The sequence below is a fragment of the Anopheles nili genome, chromosome 2 (assembly GCF_943737925.1).
Source record: "Anopheles nili chromosome 2, idAnoNiliSN_F5_01, whole genome shotgun sequence".
Classification (NCBI taxonomy): domain Eukaryota; kingdom Metazoa; phylum Arthropoda; class Insecta; order Diptera; family Culicidae; genus Anopheles; species Anopheles nili.
In genome coordinates, this window is record NC_071291.1 from 54,790,902 (window position 1) to 54,817,459 (window position 26,558).

The 26,558-nt window shown below is 48.8% G+C and overlaps 1 protein-coding gene across 1 annotated transcript in view; it reads right to left on the bottom strand.

The window, feature by feature from the left end:
- LOC128730248 (protein O-mannosyl-transferase Tmtc3-like) overlaps positions 1 to 26,558 on the bottom strand; it is a 106,336-nt gene that overhangs the window by 58,731 nt on the left and 21,047 nt on the right. The window contains exons 2-3 of the mRNA XM_053823284.1: positions 12,995 to 13,131; positions 6,301 to 6,382 (exon numbers count right to left, since the gene is read on the bottom strand). Coding sequence (XP_053679259.1) covers positions 6,301 to 6,382; positions 12,995 to 13,131 — 219 coding nt within the window. The remainder of the gene's footprint in view (positions 1 to 6,300; positions 6,383 to 12,994; positions 13,132 to 26,558) is intronic.

Consider the following 26,558-nt stretch of genomic DNA (forward strand, 5'->3'; position numbering starts at 1 on the left):
ACTCGGTCTCGGAAGCGTATCCGAACCGGCACCGGTGGGGGTCATTCGGCGAGAATGGTTCGGTTGCACCACATGGAGGCGCCTGGTGGTTGGTCACAATTCAAGCACTCTGTGCATCCCGCCGAGGGGTGCTTGCTAACGTCGTTTGCTATCTCGACAGCTGCAGCAATACACTCACCCGGGGACTGAGTTGGTGCTGATGCTGCAGAAATGGGAAAATGCTTGAGAAAAACGCCACCGCCCCATACTGCGACGGGTGGACAGAAATTGACGAGATAATGCCAATTGATCCAATAAGAGTCGAGAAGTTAAGACTCGAGAGTAAATAGATTGATTTTGATATCAATAAGCTTGACATGGGGAGTCGGTACTATCGGTTGTGATTGTTTTTTTCTTCAACGTTACGATTTTTTTTCTTCGTTCGAGTGTACGAAGAGGCTTAAACTAAGCCTTTGTTATAACCTGATAAGCATGGTTTTGACATTTCAACTATATATTGTAAATTGATCGACCCATCAAAGTAGCTCTTTGAAAAATTGACACTGACATGCAGCTTAAAGGGGCAAGTGTTAAAGCAAGAGACCACCCCCATTTTCAACCATTCAGTTCGTTTTCTTACCACGAGCTAAAATCCGCAACCGAATAGATAGCCCTCCACCATAGCGACACCTTCGGTTCTGGTTCGCCGGGCTTCTTAAGCTTCTGCCGCAGGCGAGATCCAGCGAAGGCACGCTTGCAAGCAATTAAAAACTCAATCAACACCTCGTTTTTTACCTCCACCACCGGTGTCGTGGATCGTAACCGGGTGTGTGTGTATGTGTGTGTGATTTTGTTCAGCGGAAAAGCGAAGCTTTAAGCTTGGTTGGCGAGATGATTTCCTTCCCGCAGTTGGCGGTGGGTAAGAGATTTATTCGAAATTGGAATCAGTTTTCCCTTCCTTCACTAGTTCGGGATGATTCTGGAAAGCGAACTTTCTATTTTAGGGTTGTTCCCTAGTGTCATTCATACACACACACACACAAACACATACATGCATACAGTGATGGAGCTCGGAATGAGCCGAGTGAAATCAGTTTTTCCCGTGCATCCAGCGTTGTTCGCTCCCAATCAGGAACAGAAGGCTGCAAGATGTCACACATGAAGGGCGACGGCGGATTCGCAGAAGCCAACATGGAGGCGGCATTTGCGGCCAGCTCAACTAGCGGATCGTGGTTTGTTCAATTTCAAATTCAATTATTGCCATAATACCACGATTCGATTCGGGCGTTCTCCGCTAACCATTCATTGCGGCATATCGTTAGCGTCGTCTTCGCTGTTGCTCGGAATTAAACGAATGGTGGCGTGACCCAAGCCGGTGGCTTTTTTTTTTGCTATATCCCACCTGCACGGCATGTTAACATCGAACCACTGACCATTATGCGAGTGGGCCGTGCGTCGGAGGTCGTTTCAAAACTGGCCGCGCGAAACTGGTGTAGGCAATCGAGCCAACCGAGCTTAATTGGCGAGTTACGGGGACGACGAGCAAAACTGGCCGGCAAACAATTTGGTCCCAATATCCTTCGAATGAATGACCTTTGTCGCTACCCGTGCGACGGGGCTGCAGCTAATTAAGTGCAGTAAGATAATAATACACGACAATCGGTGCATTTTCAGCCAATTTCAATTCCAGCTCCGGGGATGACCGGGATAGGTTTATTGTTTACCCGGGCGTACCGGGCGCTCGGGGAAAATTCGATTTGCGTCCGGCGGGATCCTTAATTGCGAGATCGCAACCGATCGATACCGGGGAGGACATTGATTGCGAAATACCGCCCAGTTAAGCTGGCGACTACGGGCGCCCTTCGAGTGGCCGAGCATTTGGATAATTGTTTCGCCTTCATCTTGGCCGAGCGATTCGAGTGGTGGCACGGCAGTAATCGTCTGTTCGGCAGGCTTCTCCGCGTCGAGGAGCTCTGGGTGGGGAAAATTGTTAAGCCGCATCAAAATATCGCAATTCAATTACCAAACACAAACGAGATTGTGTTTGCGCAGAAGCGTTCGGTTGAGTATGCTGTTGATACGGTTTAATTAATATCATGTAAACTAAAGTGGTTTTGTGAGTCGCCACGAAGGTGAATTTGAATTTGGCTGCTTTTCGAGAGAATGTCGCAAAACGCGCAACTAAAAGCCAAACGTGTGCGTGATGCAGTTGTAATACGCGTGCATATTGGATTACGAATGTTGATTTGTTGGATGGAGCGTTACAAAATCATTCTTTCTTCTTCGCGTTTATTTGTTTTAATGATACTTTCGACCGTTAAGCTCGTCCTTTTATATAGTCCTAGCTCCCTTAGCCTTGCTAATTGAAGCTCTCCGTGACACTTTTAGCATGTGTGGAGATCTACGTGAGAGTAGTTGGTTAGTACTGGCTTAAGTTTACAATAGTCGAGGTCCTAGCTAGCTGTATTCACAAATACTTCCCGGAAAATATATGCTTTATGAATGTGAAAACCCCGAAACTGGTATTCAAGCTTGCAAATGAAAATTGCAAGGTTTTAATGATGATACTAAAAAATGACCTATTCTAATAAGAAAAGCTGCTCAATTGCTTGCTTGTAACCATGAGAACCCCTTTTATGTCGAACTATAACGCACAGGATGCAGAATGACGTGATCACCCTTAGCCAGGGAGTGTCGAACATGAATCGGGATAATCCGCAAAGGATACTCAATTTAAAGCAAACAAAGAGAGAAGGAAAAACGGGTTTCGGTATTGAAATGAGGGCGTGTGGTGTAGCGACTGCACTTCTTATGTTCGTGCGCGTATGTGTACGTGCTTTGTGTCAACATTGCTAACGTGAAGTGGCGAAGCATCACGAACAGACGCGCAATGGGCTTCTCTTTCTCTCTCATTTTCTCTCTATGCTCCATCTCACTTGCATCGCCTACTGCACAAGTAATGTAATAAAAAGCACTAACCTACACTCGGACGCCATGGTTGCATCCAGCATCATGGCGATGTAGTGAAGCAGCAGAGCGTGTGTGTTCAATTTGTTGCACATTTTGTGCTGCTAGCTTTCGCTTGTTGGCTTAAAAATGTAGCTCGAGCAAATTTGCGCCTAGCAGCGGGGTTCGGGAGGAGCAAAACAACCCACACCATGTAAATGGTCAACGGAACGGATGCGGAACAACGTTGCCGCGGGACGCGAATGGTGGAGTTGAGTGGAAAATTGAAAGGAGCAGTGGAACTAGAAAACGGAGTGTGTGCATGTGCGAAAAAGGAAGCTAAAAAAAATGTGAAATGAAAATGGATTCCCCTGCAGGACATTGTAACGCAATGCAGGATGCACACGCACGTACACACGTACCATCTACGCCACCCATTTCCGCCCACCAATCCGGCGGTGCTCGGGGCTTAAAATTCTCTACCCACACATTTCTGCCTGAACGGGCTCGGGCACGAATCGAATGGTTTTAACCGTGGCTGATCGTTGGTTTTTATTTAACGTCCTTCGCGCCACTGTAACCCATAGCCTTTTGGTGAATAAAAAAAAAAGGAGCAGGAATTCGGACCCACCCCCTGATGCCACCCGGCACTACCGAGATTTGTGCATGTGTGCGTGCAAACTCAATGGGCCAAACAGCCTGTGGGTATTCCGTTCGGGGCGCCACCGACGGACGTCGTTTAGTGTTATTAAATTTCATTTATTAATACCATAAAACATCCTCTTTCACACTCTTTCGCGTTCGACGAATGAAAAGCGCGTTAGCGCTGGCGGGGGAAATGAAAAACAAAAAACCCCGGCCCTGTGGAACCGTCGAGAGTGTTGGGCTTCTGCTGGTGGTATTTTTTTATGTATTACAGTATTACACCCCGATGTAACGTAAAACCTGGTATGTTCGAAGTTTTGCTTCCCATTTCCGTTTCGTTTTTATTTTTCATCTCCCAAATAGTTCACTTGCACTCTGGTGGGTCTCTGCGCAGCGACGGTCAAATATCAATTGTTCATGGTTTGTCGAAACAACAGTGGCAACTTTTGACGTAACATTATACATTTTTTACATTTTAACTCACGTTAAAAGTGGTATTTAAATTTGTTTCACGACTCGAAAGGCGATACTTTATGCGTTATTTTTGTGAAAAGCAACTTTCGGCCGCGTTTGAAACTGCATCTAAATTAATGGAAGCAACGGACAACCCTTACGGGGTACCAAATTTGAACCACACTATGGCCCGATACATAAGTTATTCATTGCGTTTAATCGCTTTATGCCCGGCATGCTCAACGACGGACCCGTACGGTGGCGCAAACGGGTATTTTTAGCCCCGACGACCCGTACGGACGTGTGGCAATTCGATTTTTCCCCTCCAAACGTTCCGCTTTATTATCACCCGAGAGTGAACGGAACTATCCGCCCGCAAACCGGTCTCCCGGTCAACGCGGGGCCAGTTGACTCAATTACGGTCGACTTGAGCAGAGGTTGCGCGCCCGCCAACGATGAAGACCGAGAAAACGGCACCCCGGCTAATGCCAGGGAAATATCACAAGGAAATCGACCTCTCGACACGCGGCCAACGTGTCGTGCCGGCAAGTAGCAAAGGAAATGAGACAGAACCGGTCGGCACGCGGCAATGAGACGGAATGAGACGGGTGTACAGCAAAACCGACCGCAAATTCGACCGTACGCAAACAGCTGGAAATGTGCTTCCTCCCGATCGGCATCTCCCGGGGACCGTCGTCTTCGATGTTAGCCTGAGGGTCGAGCAAAAGCACGGCCCGATGATTGGGCGATGAAACGACCGTCGAGGAAATGGGAACAATTTTCCTTCGCCACCGATTATCTCCGGCGAGCGCTCGTCCCGGGGCCATGGTGTATGCAAAGCGATAAGCGATTGTGAAGAGCAGCCTCTGTGATGCTGCCGGGTTCGTCGGGAGTTAGATTTTTCCCATGCCCCCTTGGGGGGCTATGCTCCCGAGGGTTGCATTCAGGGGGCGCTCCGGACGGACGGATAAGCCGTTGAAAATAAGAGCCGAATGGGGGCTGATTATGGGCAAAACTTTGCTCTTCCCTCCGGTTGAACCGATGCGCGGCAGACGGTGGCTTGGTTGAAGGACTTTTGCATTTTGCCCGAGTGAAAGCAGGCGCAAAATAAAACCAACACATTATATGTGGCAAGACGAACAAAAAAAATGAGAAGAGAAAAAGTGTATGCTAAAATAAAAAAACGGCTTATCCGTTGACCATGAGCGGCGTGCTTTTGGGGGGGGGTGGCCACTACGCTCTTCCAGGCTAGCGGGTGGTGGTGAGAATGAGGCTTTTTCGAAAAGTTTCAAATTGGAACGAATTTTAAACTTGCCACCCCGCCCCGTGTCTGGGGTCTTTTGTTCGTTTATTTTACTTTTCACCACTCTCCGAAGGGGGCTTTTTCCGGTCCGAATGTGCGGTGTGTGTATTAGCATACTGATGGCTTTCAGGCTGGCATGGCTAGATGAAGCAAATTTTTGTTTACTTTCCAGGTCAATTCCGGTAGTTCCTTATCGAGGGGTTTCGCCTACTACATTTAGCTCGAAAAATTTGCAAATAGATAAATCCTAGATGCAAAACAAAGCACAGGGTTGGCTTTTCTGATCATAGAAAGCTTCAACGAAACCAGGGCTGTCTTTTCCCTTTAGGAAGGGAATTTAATTTCAGCATTTCATCACAATTGAATGTAAACCTTCTTCTGCTGCTGCTGCTGCTAGACTAACGTTTGATTACGCTATGGAATGCATCGAATGTCTTTGCATCCTACAACGACTGCTCTGTCTGGGGCGTTTTATGACAGCACTGTTGCGCTATCATCTCGATCGTGATGAGATTCGTTTGCGAGTCGATTATAAAAAAGTTTATAATGTCGTGCTCCTCGGCAGCGTAAACAAAGCCATCTCACAGCGGTTTTTTCATTCGCTAGAAAACTATAAAGTTCCCCGTAAGATGAGAAAACTACAAAAAAAAAAACAAACACATTTTCAAACATTTCTTTCCATTTCCCGGCTGCGAGAGGGATTTAAAAAGTTATAAAAACGACTCGCATTAAAAGCGAACGCAAGCGGAAGGAAAACTTTAAATCCTTCATCACCTTCAGGCAGCTGATAAAGGGTTAAAACCCCATCACATAAATCATCACGCGCCGAGACGATCATTGTGGGGCAGCATTTTTTTTAAAAGCTAAATTTTAAAGGACTAAAGGCAAAGAACACACGACGGCGTAATAAAAAAAACCCCACTGCAATGAGCGATGAGATGAGATAAGGGACGCATACAACAAACCAGACTTACCGCTTCGGTGTGGATCGGATGGACGGCAAAAAGCAGGGCGGCTGCAAAGCTGGCCGATTCCGAGAGCAACATCGCGCACATTCTGCAGACGAGAGAAAGAGAGAAAGCAAAAAATTAATGAGAGAGATTAATATGCGAAGGGAATAAGCCAAACGCCGGCGGTTGAGTAGTAAATTTCATTCGGTTCCGTAACCACCACCGACACCACAGTCGATCGTGCCACCAACACCAAGACGACGCTTTGGTTGGCCGATGAACAATGGCGGGTGTTTTCTATATGTCCTGCAGCATCCTGCACCGCCACATCGTTGACTGTCCGGAGCGAGCGCGACCTCGGAAAATGCGGCTCATTTCGGTTGGTGGGCTATATTTTACTTTAGCCCATAGTCGCCTGACTCCTGCAGGCAAACATGCAGCTTTGTTGCCTTTTACGCCACATCCGGCTACGTCGATGCATTGCGCCGTGGGATGGAGAACTGAGTGAGATGGGAGAGAAAGTTCACGACCCCACGCTACCTATGGCATTAATTTAATTAGTGCCGCTGGCCATTGGGACTTAGGACTGCGCAAACCCTTCGTCGGTCGTACGCTTTTCATGCTTCTGATCCCGTGGGGCACGCTGGCTGTCCTGGTCCGTTTTTTTTTCTGCTGATTTACAACAGCTCCACCACGCCTGGATGGCTTTCTCGTCCTTCGGGCGAAATGAAGAAAGGATGTGCCAGCGAATGGTAAGGAGTGAAAGCGCACGCGGTCAATGAACGCCCAATGAAGAAGAACGGCACAGAAAACGGCACGAGAAGGAAAGATCCTTTGGCAGAAAGTCAACAGCGCAAGAGGAGTCCGTACCTTGGACCAACCGCCTGCCGAGGGCGTTTGCGTTTTTCCTCTTTTTTTATTCTATTCTATTCATTTTCCTCTTCACACCGAGACTCGGTTCCCGGTCAACCCGGGGAAAACTCGGTCAACACGCGCGACGGATGCACCCGGGCACGGTAATTAAGTGCCGATTCGCTGGGAAATTCAAACTGCGCCTCATCGCTCTCCCATTAGAATTGTTTGCTTAAAGCCCTCTTTTTTTTGCACTCTCCCGCTTGAACCAGACCCCGTTTGCAAAAGCGGCAATAATTCTTGTTCGCTGCTTCTTTCTGCGAGCAAAATTATGATGTTGTAACGCATAACGAGAGGCTTAAGCAAATTAATTACCACGCGACATCAACCTGCGTTCAACACGTGAAGTGATCACGCTTTGTTAACTTGCTGATAAAAATGGGACCACAGCCGCATCAACTGTTCTGATAATTTTATTTGCTCCTTGTCGACGTGACGACGGGTTAAAAACATTCTCGCCTGTGAAAACACCCGTGGTCGCAAACAAACTAACCGTGCGCTAGTCTGGTTGCCCCAAATGACATGAGTAGATTAAATTTACCTCTCCACGGTAAACAATCGAACTGATCCTGGGAAAACCGAACCTATTTCAGGCATACACTCGGCGCTTCTGGGATGCAGATATACTTCAAGCTTTTTACGACGAGCGCCGGTTTACGAGTTGAGGCAAAGTGAACCCAAGCCCAGAGACGCCAAACAAAACGCGCCTGGGATCGCTTTTCCTTTCCAAACAACGCGACCACCCTCCTGTCGCCTGGATGGGTTGGATGCAATTGTTTGGAACGTGCCCCAGGAAGCGAAGGCTATGTCCTGCGGAACACCTAAAACGAATCCTGCCAACTGCACCCCGAGGCCAGCAGCAGCTGGTTGGCCAGCGCTAACGGGCTCGATCCCAGAGAGACCTGCTTAACCCTGTCTGTCTGCCAACGACAACAATGGTGGACTCGGACTGGTCGGGTTTTTGCAGCTCCGGCTCTGCGCCGAACGAATGAAAATAGTAAAAAAAAATCATCCCATCCATTGCGGCGCTTTATGGGGGCACATTTGTAGCGTTCCCTGCTACCGAGCGGCACGATTTGTCCGGATCGTCTCGTGTGTCTCATATGGTTCCGTTTTTCCGAGGTTTACGAGCCCCCGAAGAAATCGCGATAGCGTGGACAATGGGTCAAATGGAATGCGGTTCCGCGTCGTCGATGTCACCGCGGTCGATTCGAGTTATTTATTGAACGATGAAAGGACGATTCCGGGTGCACTTTAGATGGAAGGTGGCTTAAAAGTTGTCGCACTGCTGCATGCTTACTAATCGAATGCTTTATGGTTGAGGTTTTGCTGGTCAACGATGATGTGACAGCTGCACACAGTCCCACATAACTTCTGAACCATCGTGGCCAGTCGAAACCTCAGGCATATCATTATCCTTCCTTTCTCGAATATGACCTTAATGCTAGGGTATTAAAATACCCATCAATTTTAGTCTATCATCATTATTTGTTCCCAGAATCGTTGATCGTTTTGTTCTGTGGAATGTCGACCATCGCAATTCGTCCGAAATTCCTAACCCAACGTATTAAAGCACTGCCGGTACCAGCGATTTTATTTTTAATCTCATTCCCCGCGGCACGCCCATACATTAACGTCAACGAGGACACCCAGCTTGGGGACAGAAGTTTGAGAAGAGCAAACCGAACGAAGCGAAGTGACCATCGACACCCGACGGTTTGCGCCAACAACGCCATTACCGCACGGCTGACAGGCAACATATTTTACGTCATCGTGCAGCATAATTGGGTGACAGCTATCCGTCCCGGGAATGCTGTCGTCCTTTCAGCTAGGCCATAAGGACGGCACCGCCAGCTGGTGGTGGTGCTATGAAAAACAATAATACCAGCAACCGGCCCAAAACGTCAACGGCACCGGACCACGCCATCGTGTTCGTGAGCGCAGCCCAATTACAATCCACTCGCTTTGCTGACGTTCGAACCCACCCGGGTCTAGTCGATTATCTACCCAGGACCCCTCCAGGGGGTGGGTCTCGAAGGACCGCACGCCATCACAACCATCCGGAGCTATTCGAGCCCACGGCCAACCGCGGTTGGTAACGGCACCCGTTATCTGCGATAATGATGTTTGGGAAATTATTGTTTCACCGAACCATGAATTGGATAAAATATAATCTACTTTGCGCGGACTCTCTCCCCCTTTGAGCGCCATTTCGGTGCCCTTCTCGGTTGTGGAATGTGTTCGCAGGATCGTTTTCAATTTTCAATGGCCCAAGCGCTCCCGCCGAGTTGACCCTCGACCGTTCGTTCGTAGAATCCTATTACGGGCCCGTACTAATATTGCGCCCGGGGTTTTTGGGGCGGCCGTGTGCATTTTCCCGAACCATCCTGAAATGTTGCCCAATTTATGCATAGTGGGGGTGTATGCACAAGCACAGCCACACATTTTGGCGACCTCGATTCGTACGAAGCACCCGGATGCAGCGTTGCAATTCACCTGCATTTTTTTTGTGTGTGCCGGAGATCAACCAAACGCCACCCAAAACAGGACGTTAGCGAAATTGGCTACGAATTGAGTGTGAGTGAATGGAATCTAATGTGCACATAGCAAAGGGTACACTTTTTTTTGTGTGTGCCCTCGTCGAGTACGGGTTTTACAGCATGTGACTTTCGAGTTTGGTTGGTTGTGATTTTCCATTTTCAGCTCCGAATGGCTGGTAAGGTCCAAACGATAGCCATCAAAGTGGTCGTTAGTACGTGCATGTATTGGTGCAAGCGACAGCAAGACAGAAAGAGAGAGAGAGAGAGTGAGAGAGTTTTCACCAAAAATTGCATAACTAAATTGAATTCCGAATTTTGCGAATGCAAAACGTACAGAATCTCACTTGTAGAAATGATTGGACAAAAAAAAACGCAACTAAAAGCAACCACTCACGCACACGAAGCTTTCTGGGTTCGCTTCGAAATTCGAGCAGCTTGCAGAAGCACGGTGGGCAAATTTTTCCCGACACAAGTTTTAATGGAAAAATATCCCAACACCACTCCGTCCAGGCGTTTGGGACGCCCGGGGACGAATTAGGCCGGAAGGGAGGCATTAAAATGCCCCCGCCCCCAACTGGCCGGGGGATGCAATTTAACTTTATGGTAAAATTTGTTAAATTGTCGGATCGGTCATATTGCTTTCTTTGCGTGCCTTCTCACTGCGAATGGGACTCCGTCGCCTGTTGGGTGGTGGTAATCATTTTCAAACGATATTCCAGGAGGTCGCATTCCACCCACCCACCCACCGGGAGTCAACCGTTTTGGGGTAATGAAAAAGCCAAGCTGTTTTTTTTTGTGCTTCTCGTTTCTCATCAGCCGCTTGCATTGGGGAATGTCGCTCCATTGCATCGAGTTGTTTTCCCCGTTGTCGAGTTGCATCATATTTGCAGACACTTCTCGGTGCGCCACGGCGGACGGCTTTCACTCATCCGAAGCCCGTGCCAACTAATTGCATTTATTTTGTAACAAACCCGCATCAGAAAGTTCATCCCGAATCCAGCGAGCGTGCAGCTGCTGCTGCCGGTGCAGCTCTTCACCGTTGCATCGCTTCACCACGTTTGACTCCTTTCGCACCAGGGCGTGGGAAGAGCAAGTAAATTTCACCACCCACCATCTCTCTTGCATGCTCTTCTTCCACCCACTGGCCGTTTCTTTATGCGATCTTTGTGCCGGTGAAAGGCCCGGGGGCAACAAAGTTTTTCCCCCCCCGGTCTGGTTCCACCCACCCGTCACACGAACCCGGTTCGCCGGTTGAATAATTCGCACAATGAGCGCAGCCTGGCTCTAATGAAACAAGCCCCACCAGCAGCAACACCAACGGTGGGGGAGAGAGATACGCTGTGCGAAAAATCGCTCACAAATATAACAATGCTGGGACGGGCGCCCACCAAAAAAAAAAAAGAAAAAGAAGCACACACCCACCTCACACAGCCCTTTTGGTCCCGCATCACATCGAACCGGGTTTGCTTTTAATCTGTTTCGCTTTATTTTGCTTCGGCGTAGTTTTGCTTCGCCCCCTGCCCAAACGGTGGTTGGTGGAGGATGAACTTAATTTCTTTGAAACAAGTTCAACTCCCCCTTTACCCAAAAAGAGAGCCCCCCTTCGCCTGCGGACCAAAGCAAAAGAGCCCTCCCTCCCTTCTGTGGTTCGTCGAGCTGTCGGGGAAGAATTTCTATTTGCTCAGCAAAACCCGTTTCAATTAAGCTTTATCGAATAGTTTGTCTTTGGAAAGATTACGCGACCGATACAAATGGCTCACAGTTTTCGGGTGGGGTGGGAAGGAAGCAAACTTAAATTTTTAATAAAAATATTTATACAACAGAAAGTTGGACCAATGTTGGGGGTGTGTTTTTAAACGCAGTTATCCTGGTAGTGCAATAAATACTCGTGCCTGTGCCTCAACACAATTTCTGTCGCTGTGGAAATAACGCGTGCATGAAGCTTTCGTTGGCAGATGAACAAACGTTTACGGAAAATGATTATTATTATGAGAAAAAAAGAACCTTATCCACTTTCGCGCCCTTTCAACGAACGACGACACGGATAACTGGTGCCACTTTTAACGCTGGTCGTTTATACAACCCCTCCACGGTTCACCATGTATGATTTGCTGCTTACAAGACTTTTCCATTTGTTGAAAACAAAAGCCCCCTACCAAGCACCCGGAAGGATCTGTATATACCCCCCACACAGAACGCGTCGTTTAAATCAAGCGACAAAAGCTTGACTGCGGAGCACGCCCAACGCGATAGTTTTCCGCTTTCGAAAACGTGGGGAAAGAATATGCTCACGTTTTCGCCCGGGAAATCGTCACCGTCACTTTCTCCTTCTAATGGAACGCCCGGTGCCGTTTGACACCCTCTCCCAGGGTGAGGTGAAGAGTTATGACTCGTTCTCATCTCGTCGTCGTGACAGGGTTTATATGCGTTCCCCCAACGCGTGGTTGGGTTGGAACTGTGCGTCTATTTCCGGTGGGAGCTCAATTTTACGACACTCGATCCACGAAGGAAAAGACGCCATCGAGCACTTTCAGCACGCCCGGACGCCCGGAAATTGAATGAAGAAATCAAAACAAACTTCAACCGCAGGGTAAAAACCGGGCCGCACGAAATCCAAAGCTTTTAGCCACCTCGCCAACCCGATCGACGCATCAAGGGACGTATTTTTCCCACCCACCAGGATAACGGCGCCAAGGTTGGCTCTAAATGCAAAACGACCCGCTATCGCTTGGAAAGCTACACGCTCGTGGTAACAAATTTCGGGCAAATCTTGTCGAAAGCGATGGCCGTGAATGTGAATTTCGTTCCGTTCGATAAGGTTCGAACACATTCACGGCTCGGGGAAAAGCTGCCAGGGTGGTATCATTTTTTTTTTTGCTGAAAGGATTGATTTTTTATGTGGGTTTATGCTTTCATCCCAAAACATCCCACCCCGGCACTCACAAATGCACGGTTGAAGCATCTCTTCATAACGTAAATATTGCACCGTACTCAACCTGCTCCAGCCAGGCTAGAAAAAGGGGAGCGCTATGTTTCTTTTTTTTTTGGTACACTCGTAGAATAAAGTGCAGCACTTTCTTCGTGCAAAACCTCCATCTCAAAAGTCTCCCCCTTTGCCAGCGCACCGGAACCGCTCGGGGAAGACCTATCAGATTCAGTTTGCTGTAACATTGCATTACATTTCGGGTATTAAAAGCCCCTTGCCAAGGGTTTCGTGTTCGATGGCACGGCAGCTACGGTGTGGGTTGAACGTTACAGAAACTTACCGGAAGTACATCAACGAAACGATCGTGTGCAGCAGCACGTTGACCAGATGATAGCCGGCCGGTTCGAGCCCGTGCAGCAGATAGTTCCAGCGAAACGTCAGGACACACAGCGGTCGATATGATTTATGACTTTGTTCCTGTTCGAGAGAGAGAGGCAAAAGGCGAAGAGAGAAAAGCGTTAGTTGAAGGGAGTAGTAAAGGAAGAAGAAGCAAAAAAAAAAATTCGCACACACGTACACCTCTCGTGCGATACGAACGAAAGAACGAGCGATCCTGGCCGGCTAGTAGTTTGAGCCCTGGAGCTGTGTAAGGGCTATCATGGGCTCAATTCTTCGTGCCGACTTTACCGTGCGCAACCCGGTTCCCACCGAGCCAGGAAAACCGGGGAAAGGATATTATATATATATATATATAAGCAGCGTAGGAATATCCTGGAATTAATAAATCGCACGAGAATAATTTATGGTGGATTTAGCATCCTGTGGGAGCGCTAAAGGTGCCCGCGTGCCAGCTCCTGCGATCGTGCCGGTAGCCCGATAGCAACGCCCGAGAAGGATACGAGAGTCCTTCGCCCCGTCGTGGCGATGTTACGGGCCAGAAGGCAATAAAAAGAAATCATTTACTTTCCACGTGACGACCATCGCCACTAGCCGGGTGACCCCGGGCTTTCCGAAACTAGTTTTCCACCGGCTTTCTGGGCTTTCGCTTTTCCCTAAATCATGTGACTCCTGCCAGCCAGCCAGCCAGAAGCAGCCGCGAGTTCCGTTACTGGACACGGAACACCCCACGCTCACCGGTCACCGAGATAGGAAATTGGACCAAAAAACCCCGAGCAAAAGCTGAAGGATGATCGCGATGGTATCGGAACCAACCATCGACCAACCGCCCCGGCCGAGCTGGAAGTAATAATAAACCACACGGGGGTTGGTTGGCTTTTATTGCATTAAGTCCGGATTGAGATTATCCGCTCGGGCCGCCGTTTTCGCCCCCCACGGGCTCAGGGCCAGGACAGATTATAACTTTTCTCTCGCGCTCTCCTTCGCGAAATAATCCCCTTCGGGGAGGCCAGGCCAGACCGGGTTTTTCTCCCCGCGGTAAGCTGGAATTAGATTTGTTCCCTGCCCCGATATACGGGGCGACCACAATTACGGTCCGGCGTTTTTTTTTCCCCAGAAGCTTCGTTTTCACCGGTCTCACGTCTTATGGTACCGATATCGAAGGCGAGAGGCGAAAACCACCGTGAATTACTTACCCACGATGGAACTCTGTCCGGTTTGCTTCTGTCTATTTTTTTCGGCTTTCCACCGGCTCGCGTAGTAATTTGATATTCATTGCTTTCGTTGCGGGGAGCACTATTTCTGGGGAGCTTAAAATTATTAACCAATGGCCACACCGTGCCGTAGACTAGCTGCGGTAAAAGAGTACCTAATTGATTGGGTGGCAGAGGGAAAGCAAAACGGGTGAAGCAATCCGCACAATCGATCCGGTCCGGCACGATTAGGACAACGGGACTAATTTGATTTCAATTCAATTACGAGAAAATTCAATTCACACAAACAAGCGCGTCTATTCTGAGAAATTGAACGCCCGAGGGGCGTTCGGTTGTTTCTTCCACGCCATCTTCGTTGTTCGCTGCCGTTTTCCAGCGTCAGGTCCGGCTAAACAAGGACGATTTGTTCGCCGTCTAACCGAAGAAAAAAAAAGGACACCAAAATGTACGACGGTGTGCGGCTAACACGAGAAAGCCCCAATGAAAAGCGTACATTTTCATATTATCATCACATCAAATTTGTAATGAAAGCTCGCCCCATTCTTTTCGCCGTTTCGAATACACATCCTTCCCCACCTCCTCACTCGAGGCACTGGTATATTATTACAGTTCGAGGCTGGAAAAGTATGGCAAAGTAAACACTCGAAACGCGTCCCGGCATCCTGCGGCACGAATTGGCCCTATTCAAAACCATGACCAGACAAGAAACAGGAAACCCGCCTCGTCAGTGAGTGTGCCTGGGATAAGCAAACATGCGATTCTTTTGGGGGGAAAACATGCTTCCCAAGAAGCTTCCCACACACCCACATACACATCCGTATCGAGTCGATACGAGCGGATGATTGTGCGGAAAAATGTGAACATTATTATAATGCTGTTTCCGGCCCTGATGCAGCTCCCGGAACGTGAAATGCACGATGAGCTGGTTTTGTTGCCTTCACCATTGTCTGTGTGGGAGGTGGGTTGGTTGGTTGTCTGTGTGGTTCACCCAACCACCGTATGGACCGTCCCCGGCGAGTCCATCCTTCATAATCATTCATCTCATTACGGCACACGCATATCAACAAGCCGGGTTGCGTTTTCCGATGGGTTGCTTTTTTTTTTGGGCCCCCCCCAAAACACAGCCAAAAACCCTCCAATCACGCTACACGGCGGCCAAAAACTTTCCTCCTTTTGGCCGGTGCTGATGATAATTAATGGCTTCTTACGCGCTAACAAATCGCCCTCGGGTACGCTCTTAATGCCGCGAAAGCTGCCCATTTATTCATACGCAATCCATCATCGGTCGATAATCGGGCGGACCTCGTTTGTACTGTCCGCCGAATCGTGGCGTGTTGGGATGAAAGAAAGAAAAGGAAGAAGCGAGAAAACAAGGGCGGAGGGTAAGTAATATTGCCAGTTGGACGATTTTCCTCCCCGACGCGATTTTCCCGAAATAATCGGAAGTCGATCTCCGGTGCGAATGACCAGCGGCGTAAGGAGGCAGGCGGTCGGCCGGATTTCTTCCCCGGCACCACAAACGAACCAATCAATTTTCGGCCAAACAAAATGAACCACAAACTTGCCCTGAGAATCGGTTCGCGTGCGAACGTAATGAAAAGTTCCACCGGGTCAGCAGGGAATTCGAGCTTTCGTGGCTTTCGTGGAACGGGCGAGGGGAAAATAATTAATCCTTTTGGCAAGTTTCGCTCAAGGTGTGCGTTTATTGTGATTTTCATTACGCCAACACACACACACACAAGCGGAAACAAACGTTCCCGACAAGAGTTCCCGTGATGAAGCAGGGAAATGCTTATGGGGGCTTTGTGAAATAATTGAATAATAACTCGGTACGGAAAGTTCACCAAGTGCCTTGAAGTCAGCGTCCTGAAGGACGCCTGGAGAGCAAACGCCATGAATGGGAGAGGGAGCCTTTGATTCGGACTATTTGCTGTGAATTGATGGGGGCTTTGTCAGGCGGTCAGGCGAGTTGCTACAATGACGAAATAAGCTATTCACGCGCCAAGTTGTTGCGAGTTGAACGATGGACGATTCAACGGTTTCATGCACTGCGTAGTGGGTTATAAAAGCAAGCTTTGCTCCATTCAAGAACGCCCACCTTTCATCAAAGACAACTAACGATTCTGTCCGTTTAACATCGTCTTTTAAGGTCGCTCAAAAGCATCCGACGTGTAAGGAAGCTAGCGAGAGCTTGTTAAATCCGTTCGAGCATGGTTAATGTTGACTTGGGGGGGTGAGTGCTACCATCACAAAGATATATATAAAAGCTCCGTTCCACGGCAGACAGACCGTCGACAGCGGGCTTCGGCGACAGAAAGACAAACCGACTTTTCCACCCCTAGCATAGCGCACCGGTTCGCTGAACTCCAAAACCAACCTAGAGCCTAGAGCGGCATTCGCGTTTTCATGCGCCCGAAAACCCGGCCCGTGGACAGAAGGGATCAGCTGAAATGAGCTTGTTGGAGGGCAAAAATATATGATGGTAATTTATAACTCAATTAAAACGAAGCAAAACCCACCCGCCTGAGCCCGGTTGTGGGGGGGGGGGGAGGAGTGGGGAAGGGAACGCAGCCCAACGAACCCGAAATTCGAAATGGAAGAACTCAACTCGAACGTCAAACCCGAGTTCTCCGCGTCCGGATCGACGTCGCCAAGCGAGTGGGCGATGATGGAAATGGAAAAAGGGGCCAGGATAAAGCCTCCACACCCGGCTGGTGACTTCGTCTTCGTCGTGAGGCGAATTATTCACGGAGTGCAGGAAAGATAGACAACAAAAAAAGCAAAACTCCACTTCTTCCCACGGGCCGCTGGCAAAGAAAAACACAAATCATTTCCACCCGAAACGGCACGACAGTTTTCTTTGGTTTTCTTTCGACCAAACGAGAGAGAGAGAAAGAGAGAGTTTATCGGCAGTCGTTTTGGCTGGAACTGTCGCCTGACATTTGGCTTCTCGTGAGAGTCGAGGCGGAAAGCGACAGCAAAGAAAAAGGGGAGAAAAATAAATTGATGGGCAACCATGCGTCTCCATTTTCGTGCGGCAGCAAAGTAAGCCGCACACGGGGAGGCGGAATTATTTTAAACTCCATCTACCCGACCGAGGCGCAGAGTTGCGCGATATTACATTTCTTAAAGAGCAGGCCATGAAGTTTCCAGTTCACACACCGCGAACAACTTTCTCCAGCGCGGTGGATAATGAAACTCGCGAATGCGAAAGGTATATAAAAAATGAAATATGCGTTCCGCTGAGAGCAGAACGGTGTTGGTGGAAAGTATTATCTGCTTTTTTTTTGTTTTGCTGCCTCTCGTTGCTTCTGCTGCTCTCATTTTCCCACCGTGCGCAAATGATGTTCCTTAATGAACCAAAAAATGATCCCATTATGCATGAGGCACGATAATCTCGCCAAGCAATAACAATCGAATGGAATTGCAATGCTTATTCAAGTTTGCTGGCGAACGACATCGGGTTTGTTTCTCGAAACGGTTGAAGCGTCTTTAAGTTCCCGGTGAGTGGGTCACACAAACCGTGCCTCCGCCAGTAGCTAAATTTTTCGGTAAATACAATTTTCCATCCACAACCCTGGCAGTGAACCATGTGATCAAAACATGAATGTTTTTATCGAACTGCCCGTAGGCCGTGTGCACGTGGAAAGTAAAGCCTTTCTTCTTCGTTTCCCTTCACTTGATCAGCGTGGAATGTGGCGGCCGCAGAAATGGAAATTGAAAACAATCGAACCGTTGACCGGTTTTATTTTGTCTCTTTTGTGAACGACACTCTTTGTCAAGCAATGGCCACGAGGCAGTTGTCTGGGACTGGCGGTTCACCTGGGCCGTTCTTTCGATATTCATCGGCAAAAGGCATTCTGGCATGCTTGAGCACGTGCGCGTCTCCCTCACCAGAGACAGAGAAAGGCCCTTGAAAGTCGGACGGAACCACGCACCGGAAGCGACCCGGTAATCGTGCCCAACTCCACTCGCTGAAGCAGAACAAAAGCCAACAATGATCGAACCGAATAGGGCGCAAGAAGAAACACAACCAGCAACACAACGGCAATGAGCGTGTGTGCTTGCGCGGCTCCTCGAACCGGCAGCAAGCCCTAAACGGTGAGAAAAAGCGCACGAGGGTCTCGTTAAGACCACGAAAATGTACCACCGTGCAGCAGGAGGGCTTTTCTCCGTGGTTCGAGGCTTTGCCTTATCGGACGTCCCACGTGCACAATTGGCTTAGACGGGGGAGCGCTAAGAGTTTCCGTTTCCTTGCTTCGGTCATGAATTTCGATCGACCTTCCGGTAAGGTGGAAGGCGAACGAGAAAGAAAGAAAAGCGCCACAGAGCTGGGTATTGTATTGAGTACCATCATCTAGCCGACCGGGAGCCAAAAAGTACCATCCACCTTGAGCCACTCGATGTAAGACATCTCGTTGTCCGGGTGCTTTCGCTAGCGCTAACTTTATGTACGCACTTCGCCGACGGTTTTACCTGTGGCTAACCGTTTATTATTTTTTTTCACTCTCCTATACCGGCCTCTTTTTGTCCTACCGCTTCAGTTCTTTCAAGACAAGCCTCGACGGGGACAGGATAAAGGCCCAAAAAAAAACGCACTGACAACGGATGACGGAGAAAACGGGGCGACATGGGACAGCTGGGAAAATTTTCGCGGTAGGATAAGTTTTAGTGTTTTCCATGGAGTGGTCTTAGCCCAAATGGGGAGGCTAGACTTGCTCTAGGGCGTACTTGAGAGAAGCCGTGCAGACGCCCTCGACCGGTACAGATATGTCGCGTAGAAGCGTGAGCGGACATTTCGGCTTCAACGCCGCCATACCTGGGAATAAGGGGTGGCTCTAATTCCGACGAGGAATTCGGGTGGGCAGAGTTTTTCCTTTTTCGCTGTCACATTTCCCAGCGCCCATCCGACGATGGCTTGGTTTACGCTGATTGCCATCGAAATGACCGCCGGAAGTGCTTGCTCGGTTGGATTAGGGGCTCGAGATTTGATGGCCGAAATTTAGCAACTTATCGGAGGGCTTAGCGGTCGCTTTTAGCGGTCATGGAAGGTGAAATTGTGCCTGTTTAAAATACAAAGGCGCAGAGGAAATATTTGCCCCAAATAGCTTGATGACGATTGTAGGGGAGATACGAATGTGAAACTACATACAACGGCTTTATTCCGTCGGGTGCTGGGATCCCTCGTTAATTTTCTACACCTTCTTCATACGATACGTTGGTAAAAACTTGCCTGATGCATAAGAGCATTTGAAGAGAATATCAAACAATGATAAAACATCGTCTCAAGCTTTCTGACGAGGGTTTGCAACAACCACTATTCAGTGGCTACAAAAAATGACCTTCCCAAACGCTGGTCGATAGCACACTTCATTCTGTGGCTAAATTTCAAATGTATTTCGCAAAAACAACACACCCACCTACACACACATTTATACTTTCATCTTCAGAAAACGGAAATGCCAGAACCCTGACACGTCCTGTTTCGGCACCGTGCGGAGCCTTTTCGAAAGAGACCGGCGCTTATCGCGGGCGGACCTCAAATATTTCTGCAACCGAATCGAGTTGGTTAAACAATTTAATTAAAACACACAGCCCCGGCAAGGACCCGCCGGCGAAAGGATCTCGAGCCGTGTCGCTCTCGGTCCAACGGCTCATGCCACTACCCCTCTTTCGCGGGCACCTTGTGGTGGTATTTTAAATTACTCAAGTCCACATCTCTCCGTGCGGTGCCATTCCGCCTTTCCACGGTAGGAATGATAAAAATGCTGCTTGACCGGCTGCGGAGCAGATCACAATATGCTTCCGGTGGCGCCGCTGCATTGCTTTGGGAGAACACCATTTCGTCCTCGAAAACTACCGGCACGGCACTCGAGAAGTGGTTTCGGGTGTTGAGGAGCACTTGCGCCACCCAGGACCTCCTTTGGGACGTCCACGATTGACCGGAAACGCGCGCAAACCAGTTCCAGCAGCCCATTACTCTTCGGTCGGTGAAGTTGAGTGGTAAGTGTATGCGGAATCGGATAAGACCGTCCGTCGGGTAGTCTCCGAGCGCCTTTTGGCTGCAATTCAACTCCTTGCCAGGGCGCCGTCGTAGTCGCTGTGAAGACGCCACCAGAACATGCGCCGGTAAATGGACTTGTTTTGCAGCCGTGCGCTATTCGCCCGGAACCGTGATTTCATTCCAAGGAGGCCAAAGCGAAGGAATCCGAGAGCGAATTCGGATGGCGTCCAGCTCGAAGTGCCAGTGTCGTCGATGTCCGAATCGGACAAACTGCGGGTATGTGCATTTCGAGGTTTCAACGGCGGCATTCGATCGAATCGATTGAACTAAAAAAAAGAACCCTGCAAAAACGACACAAGCAAACAGCACTTTATCGCAACATCGAGATGATATTCAAAATGTGCAGCGGGCCACACGAAAAACCAGACCAAGTGAGATAATTGACCAATCCTTTCGAAGTTCCAAGAAGCCCGAGTGGCACCGAAGCTGAAAATCGATACCCAAGAACGGCCCAGACCGCCACATACGACGTGACACGGGAAGAAGCAAAACAAACGCCAGCATAACGAACCGTAACGAACGATTATTTATGCGGGTTTGTTGTAGTTTCATTTATTTTTCGTACACTGTTTTTTTTTATTTGTCTCTTCAATTTATCGGTACTGCACGCTGTTGGCAAGGGTTCGCTGTTGCGAGATTCGCCATGCGCCATGTTTTCGATGCACTTTGCCTGCATCCTGGCGAAGGATATCAACCCGGCCAACAAACAACAAAGCCATGCAAGGCGCAAGGAGCAACGGAGATGGAGCCACCGCGCGCACGAATCCGGCCAACATTCTCACGGTGGCTGAAAGCGACCAGGTGAGGTCTTTCGGTGCATAATAAATAACAAATTTAATTTATGGAAATTGAACAACCCACCCTTCCGCCTCGGCTCGGTCGATTCACGTCGTCGTGTGGAAAGCGTTACGATCAATTGGGCGATTGGCGCGAGGACACCGGGTGGAAGGGCTAGGAAAGTAGCTTTTTCGATACATCCGTGAGTTTGCGGGGTGAATTCCTTCGAGATCTTAACCTCAATGCAAAAAAGCAAACAGGCGTGGCAAACGTTGCGAATTGGCCGCAGTTCGGTTCTCATGCCCGGAGCTCGAGACAGTTTTCCGGCCCGACAGCAGTGTATCATTCTATTGCATTGCTCCATTCGAATCATGGCCCTTTTTATTGGCCCAATCAGCCAATCAGAGAGAACTCTAAATTCATAACGTGTATTGCCTTTGACTTTTGCTCAAACATGCGTTCGGGAAAAAGTCCCCAGCTCCGGTTACACTTTTTCCCATAACCGGACACCGCTCGCATGCCAGCCATTTTCTCCGTCCATTAGGTAGAAAAATCGACGGCTTCTCTCCAGCCCCTTAACGATGGGCCCATTATCCTTACACAAAATAGCTTTCCCATTTTCGAGCCCCGAGCTAGCACCGAACCGGGGGAGCAGGTCGTCTTCGAGCCGTCTTATCGTGTTTCGATCGAGAGCGCAAAAGTTTAACATCATCAGTGCTCGATAGCTGGGAAACTTCCGCTTCCGGCTGGGTTTTCCACGAGTGAGGGGAAAACCCCTCGGTGGCATGCAAAAATGGAAGCAAAATAAACGGCACGAGGAGGCACGGAATGATAACTATATTTGGGTCGATACGATCAAATAAGCTCGCGGGCTTTCTGGAGAAGGATTGGGCGGTGAATCCACGCGAACCCGGAAGCTGTGAGTCAAGCGGATTCCGTACGTAGACACTCGGCTGTGTGTATGTATATTTATCTTATCGAGCGAATCTAGAGACTCCCGCTGCAGCTCTGTCTTAACGGGTACCGGTAAATGGTTGTGGCCATATTGTAGAAATCACGCTCCGGTGATGATATTTTTTTTTGCTTCACCATTCCATTCGTTTTGAAGCGAGCGAGGTACACGAGCCGAACGGATCGATTCGAGCCGCCCGGAGGTTCGTCAAGAGGTACTTCCATTTTTTTTCTTCTCCAGGCGGAGAAAAGGTTGTGTATTCCGAGAAATTGGTGAACCACCCGGCGAACGAATGGCACTATACGCTTCCGGAATGGCACCGTTTTCGCTCGAAATGATGATCACGGAACGGAACGACGATAACGAGCCAAAAGCCCTCGAATCCAACCCTAACCCGTCCCCGTTTTTCCCGAAGCCATCGGAGCCGCTCCCGGCGTGCGGTGGAGAGAAAAATGATGTTATCTTCTCTTTATCGTGTTGAACATGATGAAATGTTATACCCGGCGATTTTCCAGCACCGGAGCCGCTTCTCAGTGAAGCGCATGAAAAGCAGCCAACCGGGCTGCTGAAGGAGCGGGCTGCGTCTGTAGGAATGAAAACAGACGGGCGTATGTTTTTGCTGAGACGGTTTGCACGGTATTTCTCGAGCTGAATTTCGTGTAAACCGTGCTCGGTTGATTCGTGGTGATTTCATCGCACAAGAAGCGTCATCGGTGGATCGATCCTGCACCCGGGTTTGGGGTTGAAAGTAGAAATTAATATGCGAAAGCGAAGCAAGTTGCGGGCTGATGGGGCTTACTACCCAGTCGGCTGGCCAACTGCCCACAATGATAATCCGACGGTATTACCTGCAAAAGAACAAGAGAAACAGATTAACCCATTAGTAAGGCGCTTTTTCTGTTGTAGCACCCGTGGGGAGTGTGTAAGCAGAGCAAACAACTGCCCCCAACGCGTGTTCACGTGATCGAAAAGGTGCTAATCCAGTGCAGGTGGAGCAAGCGAGCTGTCGAAGCGTAAGATAATTACGACCCAAACACGCACACACGCGACAATCGAATGATTTATTGGTATTTACGGGTAAGTTAGATCATTAGGGGTGTGATTTGCAGCCCAGCGGAAGTTTGATGTAATGAAGCAAGAGAAAGAGACAGACCAAAAAAAAAGTGCTCCCCCCCAACAATGACTTGACGAAGCGTTGCGTTCGCAAGTATTCCACATCGTCGTCGACATGAGTTAATCATGGCGTACGCCCCTCCGGATGCGATGAATTTAATTTTCATGCAATATCATTGACCACTCGCTTGTGGGGCACAAAGGATTGGATGAGAATGTTTCCGATTCCTATCGCTAATTTACGTCACGAGCTGACAGGCGCCAATTCGAACGCAACAGCACGCTTCCAATGACAAAGTGGTTTTCTCCGTCGTGTTGCATTACTTTAATTTTCTTTGTTTTTCGTTCATTCATTCGATTGTGATACAGCCAACAACAGGCAAAAAGGGGCTTTTTTTTCGATCGGCTCAATTCAACAGGTGAAAGTGATAGATTTATCTCGAAGGAGTTTAGATCTGGTCCTCAAAAGAGACACAAAAAATTAGATGTAATCGAACAAGAGCATAATACGTACCTATACCAAAACTAATTGTTCATAACTAATCGAGACAATAGTACGAAACAAGCATCGAAATTTGTTTGTCAGTGAGGGGAAAAAAATCATCCAAACGACAATGTCACAGGGTGAAACAATTACACCGTTGCTATTGGATTATTCGAACCGCACTAACTGAATAGCTACTTATGCGAGACACGTGTGCGACATTGACCTATCCATTATCGCGTATCCATGGCACTTGCACGCACGTCATACCACGGGCCTGACGATACCGGTCCTTTTCGAGGCCCAATTGTCAAATAATAAATGGCACCGGCGCAATGCTCCCTCTCTTGAGAGAGAGAGAGAGATTGCCATTTGCACACCTTGACACCGTAATTTCCCATAACAATAAACAGCTCGCCGTGCGGAATGTGCATGCGGTTATGATACCATGCCATCATACCGCGAATCGTTTACCGGAGCACCGAAAACAGCCATCTTCATCAAGTGAACCATCGCACTTTACGTCAATGGCGGGTGGAAACAGCACCGGAAAATCAGGAAAAAATGCGAACGCACCCAAATCAAGCACCCATTGTCGCAAATTTCGATCCTCAATCACCCGAAAGTGTGCGCTGCTCATTTCGCCGCACGGGATATTAAGGATTATCGAACCATTTTTCGGCGTAATTTTTGTGGTCGTGAACCCGATCGAAAAGCTCCACGTGCGCGGTGATATAATTCATACGCCAATCGCGATTAGCCCGAGCGTTACGCGGCCAATGGAAACGAATCCGGAGCAGCTCGAGTACCTGTTTATCAGCCACGCACCAGCAAACGCGTGATGAGGTGGCAAGGCATTGGGCGTCTTTGTGTCGCAAAGCCTTCGTGGAGGTGCTCTTGTCTGGAATATAACAATCCGGTACCGGGCCAACCGATTTGGTGCTTCTCATTGTTGCGCGTGACACCACTCCTGACAACCGCCAGCGTGGCTGGCGCCAGTTCGAGTAAATACACACCCCAAAAGCTGCACATACGCTTGCTGCCACGCGCAAAACCCGGAAGTGGTGTCTGCTTCATCCCGAGCAAGGACACACCAAGGACGGGCACACGATCGCTTACCAGGGAGACATGTGCCAAAATAGGAACATAAATAAATTCAATGCGCTCCATAACGCGCTACGGCACACATTTCATGATCAGCTCGGTGCTACTGCTGCCAAAAATGGGCCCGGTAGCCCTGGCACCCTCCTGCAAGCCGGATAATGGCGAAGAAAACTCCCACCCATCCGCGCACGGGACCGTCGTGAGTGTGAGTGAGTGAAGGAAAAATTTCACACCATATCATCATCATCATCAACATCATTTCCACAGCTTCCAGCCGGCACCGGTGTATCTGGCTGCCATAATCGCAAGCCACCAGGACGGTGGTAGGGCTTCGTCAAGCATCACCTGAAACTTTCTAATCCCGGTTGCCCGTTACCCGACGCGACGGATTTAACAGGCGCTACCTAACCCTTACCGCAACTTCTGGGGCTGATAATGGGGGCGAGTGCAGCGGCCACACGGGGACTGACTCTAAGCAGGTACTTCACTCCGAGACGGGTGACGTTGAAGCCTTCCGGTGTGTGAGGCACGATCGGATGCTGTTGTACATGTATGTGCTCTGCTGCGGTCCCTATTATCCGCTTCCAAATGCAGCCACCGTGTCGGGTGCGCCGGGAAAGTAGGTATGTCTTATTTCTTTCATGTTGTTCCCGCGTACACGGCGCAGTGAAGCTGCTCGAAAAGACCGACGGAGGAGTGTTGGAGCATTTTCTTTTTCTATTCGTGTTCCATTTTTTATGCACGCTCATAGTGCTCAATGTCGTGCTTTTATCCCTCTGAAGTCAAGCGAAAACCCGGATGATAACGAATTTGTGTATTCGGGGTAGCGAGTTCGTAGGACATTCATCTAGTTGGTGCGTTTGAATGCACATATCTCTCATCAGGCTCGTCGCATTTGAGTACGCCTGAAATGCTGCAACAACGCTACATTCATGAGGAAGCGCAAAAGGATCTTCTTACGAGAAAAACATTCACATGCCTTTACATGCTATCTGCTAGGTGTTTACGCCACATCCTTTTTTCCACGGTGTTTTTTCCACGTTTTTTTTCTTCCCAAGCCACACGGTAATGTCTCAAGATTCCCATGGCCGTGATTCACGTTTGTTGGTGTCGAATTCGTGGAAAGCAATCCTTTGAAGCACATGAAATGCGCTTTGAACATTTGGGTACCCTTTCCTACAAAAAGATCGCTTATTTTTCGTGTAGTGATACTGAGTTTGTTGCTATTAATTCACTTGATGAATGTTTCATTTTTCCCAGCAGCAACGTATTACGTATCGCGTCATTCACACAAGAGCTCCAGAACCGTCCAAGAGGTTTCCACAAAGGCGTACTTATCGGCCGGACACTACTCCATTCAAGTGTCGTTGTAGGTAAGAGTATAAAATGCACGTAGAATCGTCTACTCAACCCAGTGGCTGGCTGCTTCGGTTGTCGCCTTTCAAAAAGAAGGCATTAAGCTTTGGTCGGTGTTTTAACGTCCGGAAAATATGTTGCACAGCTTAAGGAAAGACACATGTGAAGGTGAGCTTTACCGAGGGTTCTTGCCGTTTTTCCTACCAGTAAGGGTTTTATTATATCCTTTTGTAGGCTTAACCCCTCACAAAACCAAGGTCCTTAAATAAAAGCTTTACCCACCAGTTGTTTACATTCCACGCGAATGTGGTGTTTTGTGTTGGGTGGCGAGGCTGTGAACGTCTTTCGTTTACGTCTCCTGTTAAAATTCTTTTCCACAATTTCCTTAACGCATTCTTTCTATTTAAGACACATAAAAGTTGATAAAGAAATATTTAACGATAA